Source organism: Aphelocoma coerulescens, chromosome 4 (assembly GCF_041296385.1).
Source record: "Aphelocoma coerulescens isolate FSJ_1873_10779 chromosome 4, UR_Acoe_1.0, whole genome shotgun sequence".
Taxonomy (NCBI): domain Eukaryota; kingdom Metazoa; phylum Chordata; class Aves; order Passeriformes; family Corvidae; genus Aphelocoma; species Aphelocoma coerulescens.
Window position 1 is genome coordinate 5,243,817 of NC_091017.1, and position 10,230 is coordinate 5,254,046.

At 45.1% G+C, this 10,230-nt stretch overlaps 2 protein-coding genes across 5 annotated transcripts; one reads left to right on the forward strand and one right to left on the reverse strand.

The window, feature by feature from the left end:
- Positions 1-357: 357 nt before the first annotated feature.
- LOC138109361 (uncharacterized) lies at positions 358-4,944 on the reverse strand. The gene is made up of 5 exons (XM_069012614.1): positions 4,846-4,944; positions 3,165-3,320; positions 2,140-2,268; positions 1,903-2,040; positions 358-1,714 (listed from the first exon to the last, which is right to left on the reverse strand). The coding sequence occupies exons 1-5, from the start codon at positions 4,846-4,848 to the stop codon at positions 1,625-1,627; spliced, it is 516 nt and encodes a 171-aa protein (XP_068868715.1). The 5' UTR covers positions 4,849-4,944; the 3' UTR covers positions 358-1,624.
- BBS12 (Bardet-Biedl syndrome 12) lies at positions 4,189-9,972 on the forward strand. 4 transcript variants are annotated; one of them, XM_069012609.1, is made up of 2 exons: positions 4,189-4,616; positions 6,471-9,972. In XM_069012609.1, exons 1-2 carry the CDS (start codon positions 4,444-4,446, stop codon positions 8,620-8,622), a joined length of 2,325 nt encoding a protein of 774 aa, XP_068868710.1. In that variant the 5' UTR covers positions 4,189-4,443; the 3' UTR covers positions 8,623-9,972. The 4 variants fall into 4 exon arrangements, with proteins under 4 accessions (XP_068868710.1, XP_068868714.1, XP_068868712.1 ...); XM_069012613.1 differs by lacking the exon at positions 4,189-4,616 and adding an exon at positions 5,071-5,217; XM_069012611.1 differs by lacking the exon at positions 4,189-4,616 and adding an exon at positions 5,082-5,141.
- Positions 9,973-10,230: the final 258 nt, after the last annotated feature.

The window sequence follows — 10,230 nt, forward strand, 5'->3', positions numbered from 1 at the left end:
TTTCCTACTTTCAGGGCAGCTAATGAGATTAGAACAGGAAGAGAGAAGTGACATGCATCATAGGTAAACCACAGTCATCAATCCCTTCCTGTGGCAGCATAAAAAAAAAAGTACCATCACTCTAATAGGCTCTGGGATTCCCCATAATCAACTAAAACTTCAAATTTCCCTTTCTGAATAGATGTGCTTAGTACTAGAAACTTTTAATTAGCAGAGTGGAAGAGGAATTATGTGGCACACTACTGCACCTAAGAATTCCTCTCTTAGAAAGAAGAGATAAATGGAAGTGAAAATGAACTTGGTGAACCATTTAAGACTTTAAAGTAATTTTTAAAAAAACAGAATAAGCACAAGAACTCCGTAACTTGCAAAACAGTTTTATTTCACACTTATACAAAGTTAAGACATTTTAAAACACTTATGGTACTATAGATTACATCTACTGCCACTATGCTAACACGGGACTTTTTGGGCCTCTGGAGCTTAACAGGATTTGAAAGTTTTGATGCTGATTGTCTATAAAGGATAAACCCTCCTGCAGAGCCACATAATCAGGTACCAAGCTGTGTGTTACTGCTCTATAACTCAAAAGGAGATGTGGCTCTCCAGTAAGTCCTAGATCGACAGGATATGTAAGAAATACTAAAGAAAACAAAGGTACTCCTAAAAAAAAACCACCCTAAAACCTGTGACGTGCGAAATGGATTTGGACTGCATGGATCTAAATATATTCAGTGTTCCAAAGATGTCCATGGTGAGCTACTTTTTCACTTCAGATGCAAATCCCCTCTGCAACATAACTGTCAGCAAGACAAAATTTACTCTAGTGCACCATGGAACTGGACTTTTTAGGTACCTGAAATCCTGGAGTGACAGCAGCTCTGTAATGTCTGGGGAGTGAGAACAATGGCACAAGGTGTTGCCTGGTTATACAATAAACTTTGGTCACCCAAGCAGGTTACATTCAAGTTTCATTCAGGTTTCAGGTGATCAGATAAACACAAGAACATCTATGGATGGCACACAGCTCCAAAGGAAGGACCAAATCTACATTTGCTTTCCATTACATCCAAAACCAACTTGCCACAGGGAAACAGTGTTTCATACAGAAATACAGATAGATATGCAATTCATTTTAGAGTCTTTCATGGAAATAAACAACAGGAGACAAATACCAAAAGATAACCTAAAAAACCTTCAAAGGAATAAAAAATACTGTGCTTGTCCCTTCAATCTGTAGCCTTAGGAAAGGCAAAGTAGCCTTTCCCACCAGCAGTGGGAATCTTCACATCTTAAGTGAAATATCTTTTAGTTAAATAGTAAAACACAGTGGTTTTTATCCAAAATGGCTATCAGGGAAGTTGTTATGGTGGAGGGGAAGGGACCCTGCCTTGCAGGTTCAGTTCATCCTTCCTTTTGACTTCTGCAGTATCGCATTCTGGCAGTTTTGGGTACTGCAGCCTTCCTTCCCCAATGATCTTTGTTGAAAAAGAGGAATAAACCAAAAAAATCTTTCCTTTCAGACTTTCTTTACATGGCAGAAAACATGCAGGAGGCACAAGCCCAGTTTTTAAGCCTTTTCCAGGTTATCTTTTGGACCAGCTGTATAGCAAGGCAACAAATACTAGTATAAGCTAGTTTTCTTCATGATTCTCAAAAATTCTTGCTCACTTACTTCTCCATCTCCATCTCTATCAGCTTCATCAATCATTTCCTACAAAACACATTGTACATTTGATCAGGCACTGGACTCTAACCACAAGATATTCCACTCATTAAAACAACAATAAATCAGAGGCACTTCATGTGAAAACAGAACTATGTATTTGACTGCTTTTCATATTTCTGACCTCCCACCCAATCCCTAGGAGCTACAGGCTTGGTCTGTAAATCAGAATTTACCTGAAGTTCTTCATCTGTTAAATTCTCTCCCAGCTCCTTGGCAACCCTTTTCAAGTTTTTGAATGAAATCTTTCCTGTGCCATCATCATCGAATAATCGGAAAGCTTTCAGGATTTCTTCTTTTGAATCCTTTTCGCTCTAAACCAAGAGTAAAGCATATGTTAATCAGAAAACCCCTGACACTGAGATGATCCTTTTTCTTATGCTGTCACAAGAATTTCTGCTAAGCATTCCTACCATTTTTTGTGTCATCATAGCCAAAAAGTCCTCAAAGTCGATGGTGCCACTTCCTTCCTTGTCAATGTCTGCTATCATCTTCTTAATCTCTTCCTTCTTTGGCTCAAAGCCTAAGGCACGCATTGCAACCTGTGCCAAAATAGCAAAACCAATTCTGTTAGGAGGCCACCAGAATTTTGGTGTAAGGGCTGAGCTAAAGCTTGTTTCATTTCCTTGTCCAGAACTGTAGTGACAACTCACTGCCATGAAAACACCTTGGTGTCCTCTACCAGCTCTTTCATCTTGCTGAACAATAACAGTGCAGGTTTAATATTCTTAAGATGTCATTTTTCCTATATGGTCTAGTGGAAATCCTAAGTTATATTAGGCAGAGGTAAATCATGCTTCCAGGTTATGTACGCAGGAATTGAGCACAGTGTGTATGCGAGAAATCAAGGTAAAGGAGAGAATTAAAAGGGTTCATGCTTACAAAAAGATCAAACACATAAAATCACAGGGAGAGAACTGAGAACAATCTTCCCCCTTTACTACTGCATGTATGCAAGGGCCCACACACTGCCTGAATTGTTACTGAAATGCAACTCTGATCTCCGTTTTGCTCTTTTTTAAATCAAAAACCAGGTAATTTTTAGATTACATATATACAAATACACTTGTAACTTTCCTGAATGCGTGCAAAATCTGTGTTTAGTTCTCAGGCGAAGAAAATATTTGATATTCTGATGCTCATCCCAGAACAACAAAAGTCCACTTCCAGGAACAAGCACCTTAGTCATGAAAACTGAAACTGTTTAGTTTCTCTAATGCTCAGCTATTCAAAGCTTTCAGATCTAAACATCCACATGGTAGAGAAGCCTGTCTGCTGTGAACCATTGCATGCAGAGGGCACCCCAAATTCAGCCATTACACTCCTTCACACTCCAAAACTATTTTAAAATAGGGTTGAACAAACAGAAAAAGCAGCTACTATTTTGAGATCAAAGATATTTTCACCCCAGAGAAAAAAACCCAAAAAGTTTGAAAACCTTCAGTTCTTTTATGTCGATGCTTCCAGATCCATCAGTGTCAAACAAATCAAAAGCTTCTCTGATCTCCTGCTTTTGCTCTTCTGTAAGTTCAGGTTTCAAGCCACTTTTCTTCCGCTGGGCTGTACCTAAGCCAGGTTTTCTATAGTTGGATGCCTTCAGAAAGTGAGGGAGAGAACAGATAAGAAACAGAGCATTCCAGGGAGAATTCAAAATACACAAAATTATAAATGACATTAAAGCTGTAGCAGAGGTGAGAGACATTCCTTGCTGCAATTGGTAGACACCTGGTCTCTATGCTCATTTTCTTACATTATTGTAGAAAGAAAACAAGCCAACACTTTGTTCCTGGGGAATGTGCATTTGGGCTTCCTGTTTTCTGTTTTAAACAGAAAGATCACCCATTAAAGGAGTAATGACAGAAAAACAGGTGGGCAGCCTGAAAATGAACACTCCACTGAGGTGACCACGACCCTCTGCACCTTCTGCCAGTTGCCTTTCCTGCAGGTTTACCTGAAAAATACGAGTGCAACATCCTCACAGCTAAAAAGGCTGGTTGCTTAGGGTGTTGGCTGTAAATGAGACTCAAAATCAGCCACTCCTGATGGAGCGAAGTTTAAAGGGAGCTGAGTAGCTCCAGGCTGCCTGTCCATTGAGTAGATGTGGAGCCAGGTAGCAATGTGCCACAGCAGAGAGATCAACACAATCTCTCCCACAAGAACTAATCTGCTTGTGCTGAGCTGGTGATCATTATCCAGGGCACTTCTGAGACCTGTCCTGCCTCTGCTGTAAGCCACTACAGTACAGTGTTCCCCCCGCCACCTATAAAGCAGGACAGATGCTTTCCTCAAGTACAGTTTTGTTTTTAAATCAGCAGCAGACAGATTTTAGTCCTGCAGTCTTCAATCTGCACAGCGTCGTGGAAGGAAAAAGGCAGCCTCTCCCACCCCCAGCTTCAACTGGCTAGGCTTTACATAAGTAAATAAACACAAAGCAAGGAATTTGTTACCTAGCTACTGTGCACCAGTCTCCTGCCTCTGCTGAATTGTTACCAGTTTTTGGGCTGGGATTTCTCTTTTAAATACCCAGAGTGTAATAGAGAAGAATCCATTTTCTCGTATTTAGAAATGAAATTTCAGTTTTTAACGTGATTTGTCCCTCCCAGCTTGGATTGCAAAGCCATTTGTCTGGCTTTCCTCTGCAATTAACAGAGGCATGAGACTTTTACTAAGAGCATACGCTGCTCTGGGAAGAAGACACACGAGACCTTTTCCTGACTATGGAGACTTATTCCATTTGTTTCACATCTGAATTGTGCAAATCCCTTTCAGGTTCCACCTCCGGGCCTGCCCGGTGCCGTTGCAACAACACTCCGGGGCCCCGAACGTCGCGGAGGTCCGTGAGCTGCGCCAAGAGGAACGAGGCGTCTTTCCCCCGGCTTGACGAGAGCAGGTGACGTATTTTGCGAATCCCGGTGTATTTCCGGGAGTGTTTTTCCCGTTGGAAGAGGGGGGGCCTCTCCGGGGTGCGTTGTGCGAGGCAACCGGGCAGCAGCGACGGCCTGGGCAGGGGTGGAACCTGAAGGGGATTTGCACAACTCCTGCTGTCGGCGGCAGGGGCTGGAGGGGCTCGGGGGAGGCGGCGGTGGGAAGGGAGCCCGCGGCGGGGAGGGCGCGCTCACCATCCGGCCGGGAATGCCGCTCCGGGATGGGACCGCACCGCACCAGACGGGACGGGAGCTCCGCACCGCCGCGCGCAGCCGACACGCGCCGCCCAGCCGGCCAATGAGCGGGCGGAACGAGAGCGCGAACCCGCCTCCCCCAAGGCTCGGGCCAATGGCGGCGCGGCGTGCTCGTGAGGGACAGTGAGGGAGCGCGGGGCGGGCCCGCGCGCGGGGCGCCTGAGGGAGCGGCGGCCGTGTCCAGGCAACTCCGTGTCCAGGGAAGCGGCGGGAGCGCCGGGAGCGCGGCCCCTCCGGTGAGACACCCGCACCGGCCCGGCAGGCACCCTCCGGCCTCCAGGAAGCGGCTAGGCTGTCGCCAGCGCAGTTCCGGTGTGTCCATCCAGGCAGCTTCCAGGCGTGTGGGGCCGGCGGGCCGGGAAGCACTTCTTCCCCCTCGCAATACTACGACATAACATTGAAGTGGACTTTCGGTGTGTGGGATGGAAAAAAATTAGCTTTTTGGATTTGGAAAAGGGGCCTTTAGGGGAGCTGGAGAAAATGATGTGAATAAATTCCAGTACCTGAAGGGAACCTACAGGAAATAGGGGGCAAGACTATTTACAAGAGCATATAGTGACAGGACAAGGGGGAATGGGTTCAAACTAACAGACAGTAGATTTAGATTGGATATTAGGAAGAAAGTCTTTATTGTGAGGGTGATGAGGGACTGGAACAGGTTGCCCAGAGAAGTTGTGGATGCCCCATTCCTGGAAGTGTCCAAGGCCAGATTGGATGTGGCTCTGAGCAACCTGGTCTAGTGGAAGACGATCCTGCCCGTGGCAGGGGGGTTGAAACTGGATGATCTTTAAGGTCCCTTCCCACCCAGGCCATTCTGTGGTTCTGTGGTTTGAATCTGAGCATAAGAGGTACAGGACTCATGGTTCTCAATTCTTGGTGTGTATACTTTGTTATTCAAAAAGGGAGCTTTATTTTAATCTATGTGGTGTGCCACGGGACTGTGGTGTGGAAGAGATTTTCAGGGAAAGAAAATTTGTTTTTGGTGTGTTACGAATGAATAGTTGGTCAAAACTTTAAAGTCTTGGCAGTTCATGAGGTATGAAGAAGTGGCATTGCTTTTATTTCACTTAATGAAGTATTCATGCATGCTAATTGGACTAAACAGAATTGGAAAAGAATATGTTTTTCCAGACTTGAAGGTTAAAGTCAGTGGCATGACTGTTGTTACCTAGAAGGATCTACACAGAGCTCTTGAGTTTTGCATGTGATTTGTCTGTTCTGCTCTAGTGAAGTTTTGCCTTAAGTCAGGCAAATAACTGAAATTCCAGATAGCAGGACAGGAGGGAGGTGGTAGTTCCATACAGCCTGTACTGATGGAAGTGTAAGGTGCCATGGGAATTAACAGCTCTTTACTATTGGCCAGCCAGAAACAATTCCATGGTTTTTTAAGAGTGCACCATTTCAGCAACTCTGCCCATTGATTTCTCTTAGTAGATGCACAGGATGAAGATCTGCTTTATACAGAGGAGAGCTGTATTCAGGGCTAGAGTGTTAAAATGATTCTTCAGAGATTCATGCTGTGGTGTGCTGTGAGGACAGGGCAGTAATTTGTGCTCTGTTCACAGATGCTGCCCACTGCCCATGGCTTTCAGGGATGTGAATGCCAGGAGACACATTGGACTCCAGCAACTCTCATCCTTAGCATCCACTGGGAGAACATTCCTGGGGCCAATGAAATCACATAAATTCATTGTGGATGAAAGCACCAACCAGAGCACATTGATTTGTTCTGCTGTTAGACTGATTGAAAGTTTGGATTTGACAAGTGCTGCTGGACAGCTTCTTAATGAAACCATTCAGGCTCAGAACAAGGAGTTTAAGACTGGGATGAGTACCCTGTTGTTCCTGGTTGGAGCGTGGAGCAATGCTGTGGTGGAGTGCCTCCAGCAGAACGTTCCTGTTCCAGCAATAGTGTCTGTGATGTCTGAGGGGTTGAACTCTTGCTGTGAGAGAGTCCAGTGTCTTCAAATACCAATACATGATGTAAAGAAAGAGCTGTGTTCTAGCAGAGTTAGGCCAAAGGCTTTTGAAAGCAAAACTGGCCAAGCTGGACGTGACGGTCTTACAAATCCTTGGAATTTGCTGTGTTTTCAGAGAGATATTTCTGCACCAGAAGAAATAATTCCAATAAATTCTAGTTCCCATCAAGGAGATGATTGTCATTTTAACAAGTGCCTGGTTTCATCTTTGGCTGGCTTTGGTTCAGTGACTTCTCTTGTCAAAGCAGCGGGTGACAGAAGTTCGTCTGTGTTGTCTGGAAGTGGTGTTACTGCATCCAGCTGTATCGCTATCACACACAAGTTAACCCACAGCAGACACTTCAGCACCCTGGGGAAAAGCCATTTTTCAAGTCAGCAAGGTGATTTTCAGGGATACCTTTCAGGGCCATCAGCAGATCCATGTGGATGTTGTGGTTTAGGACATTTGGCAATGGCTCTGAGCCACGGAAACCAGACCAGCGTGAAACTGCTACAGAGCATTGCTGCTTATCAGCAAGAGAGAGCAGAATGCAGTGGCTCTTCCCAGATTAACATCACAGAGATTGTGACGTGCTGCGTGCTAGGCCTGCCTGAGAGCTATTCCTGTGTCTCCCCAGGCTTTGTCACATTAGTGTCACCAGAGCAAGCCACAGTCATCAAACACTTTGCAGACAAACCCCTTCGGATTCTGCTGATGGATGGTGACCTCACGGAGCAGTATCGCCACTTAGGTTTTAACAGACCACAGAATGTAAGGACCGTACTGGAGCATCCGAATCCACAGGGAGGCAGAGCAGGAGATGCGTGGCTAAGCAGAATGCTGGATATTCTGATGACCTTTGAAGTAAACCTGGTTTTGGTCAAAGGAAATGTGTGCGAGAACTTCATGGAAAGGTGCATCGGCAGCAGGATATTGGTAATTGGTTGTGTGGCTCGGGATGTGCTGTGTGCCTTTGGGGCGGCCACTGGTGCCCAGGCAGTGACGTACCTGAGCCAGCTGAACGCTTCCTGTGTTGGGAACGGGGCCCGGGCGGAGCTGTGGAAGGCCAGCGATGGGCGCGCGATGGATCTGGGTGAGCTGGTGCCAGTGCGGATCAGCGCGGGAGGCATCCCCCTGCTCACGGCCGTGCTCACCACTGCCCTGCCTTCCAAGGTGCAGCTCCTTGAAGACCAGTTCTGGACTTTGCTGTATCGACTCCATCACGCTCTTAAGGATGGGAAGGTTTTCCCTGGGGGTGGCGCGGTGGAGCTCTTGTGCCTCAGTCACATCCAGGTGCTCGCAGAGCAGCCCAAGCCACTGGGAAATGACAAACCTGGGAGAGAGTTTCCCAGTCCCTGGCTGGCAGAGTATAAATCCATTGTGCTCCAGGCGCTGGGAAGTGGCTGGAAGTGGTACCTCTCTGTGGTCCTGTGTAACACTGCAAAGGCCAGGTCAGAGCTGGAAGCGTGTGCTGCAGTGGATCATCACCTCCAGAAAGCGGCAGCCTGTGGGTCTCCCTCAGCTTATATTTTGGCAGAATTTAAGAGAGGTGGAGTGCTCAGAGGTGGCTCTGATCCCTTCCCTGACCAGGTCACAGATTTAAAAGTTTGTGATAACGTTGCAGCCAAGACAGAGGCATGGAGGAGAGCTCTGGACCTGGTGCTGCTGGTGCTTCAAACAGACACTGAAATTATCACAGGCCCCACAAGGAACCAGCTCTTGAACTCACCTGTGTCAGGTGAATTTATGTTTTTATAGGACTTTTCAGGATTTTTAAGTCCATGAGTCAGTGGGAGAAGCCCGGGCGCAACCTACTTGTCTTTATAAAGCAAACAGTGAGATGTGATTGTGACTTTAGAATGTAACAGCAGAAGTCAGAATGAGAGACAGCCACAAGGTAATTTCTTACTTCTAGAAATGGGAACTAAATAACAAACAAAAATCTCTTGTGGGCTTACCTCTAAGCCCAGCCGTGCATTTCTAGCTAATGGTATTGCCTGTACGGATGTCTCCTAATGTCTTCTAAAGAAAGGTAGAGATCTCTTATGTAACATGGCTGCACTTGTGTTACATGAAAGAATATAGTGTAATTATTTCTAAATTAATACCTTTTTCCTAATTTCTGTACACTGCAAATGTAAGAGTTAAACTTGAAATAATGTGAACGTTACATTTTATACTGAGAGATTGTATGAATCAATTCTATTTTTGCATATTTATGTGCTCCATATATCCTATTTTCCAGTATATACCCTCTGGAATTTCTCTGGTTTTGACCAGTCCAGCCTGAATCCTTCCTTTTGGTATTACAGACTGGATGCATCTCTACACAGTTTTCTTTTAAATTGCCAACTGGATTTGTAGATTATTTCCATGGGGTCTTTCAGCTATCCTTGCAGAGAGGAAAATGTTGCTGTAAGTTTTAGGTGTTGGCTAACAACTGGAAATGAATCTGTCCTGGTGATTGAGGCAAGGCATTTTTGCTGTGTTACAGCACTGACAGTTTGAAATCTGGGCACTGGAGAACTGGCACTTCATTGCAAGAGAGAGGTGTGTAACTATGGAGATATTTTTTTCTGAACTTGGCATTCTGAGTCACCTTGAAAGTGAAATGTCTCACCAGTCTGGTGAAAATAGAATGGAAAACGAATGGAAATGGTGATGCTAAGGAGGTTCCTTGCCTTCAAGAACTTTCTCATTAAAATGCTCATGGCTGGCAGCACAGATAAGGAAATTCATGCACAAATAAGGTTGAGATCCTTGTGGGGGTGTCTGTGCGTGTATTAAAGTCGTGTTACGTTTCTGACCTGAAACGAAACATTTTGGTTTGCTATCAGACCCCAGCATTCAGTGGATTTTGGCAAAATCTCATCAGTACTACAGGGGTTTATAATTTTAATTTGGAACAGTAGTTCCTAACAGCATAAGGGTCTCGTTATATTAAAGTTCTGATCATCCTGAAGTTACATGTTCATTATTAATCAGTTAGCAAATTGATGTGTGGCTGCTTGGCCACATTCTTGGTGTACCAAGATGTGAGAGAGAAAGAGACTGGTAGATCAAAAAAGGCAAAAGGAGCTGGGGGCTGTTAAGTGAGAATTAAATGGAAACACAACATATAAATAAACAAACTCTGCTGCTCTGCAAGAGTTTGCAGCTCATGTTTGGCTTCACACTGTTTTTCTTGATCCTCCTGTGCTGAACATTGCATAACCCCTGTTCCCAGGAAAAGATCCACTTGCACTTTATTTGAATAATAGAGTGAAGTGTGTTATGGAAAATCTGTGGACATGAATTGTATTGAGGTGGTCCAACATCTATTTATGGGGCTCTTAGACACTGGGAGCTGACGCACCAAATGTTGAG

Excerpts from the sequence above, each read along its gene's own strand:
- BBS12 (XM_069012609.1), top strand. The coding sequence starts at position 4,444 with ATGGAGACTTATTCCATTTGTTTCACATCTGAATTGTGCAAATCCCTT. Across the intron at positions 4,617-6,470 it reads CCCCGGCTTGACGAGAGCAG|ATGCTGCCCACTGCCCATGG; the intron begins GTGACGTATTTT and ends CTCTGTTCACAG.
- LOC138109361 (XM_069012614.1), bottom strand. Across the intron at positions 2,041-2,139 it reads CTATGATGACACAAAAAATG|AGCGAAAAGGATTCAAAAGA; the intron begins GTAGGAATGCTT and ends CTCTTGGTTTAG. Across the intron at positions 1,715-1,902 it reads TAACAGATGAAGAACTTCAG|GAAATGATTGATGAAGCTGA; the intron begins GTAAATTCTGAT and ends TGTGTTTTGTAG.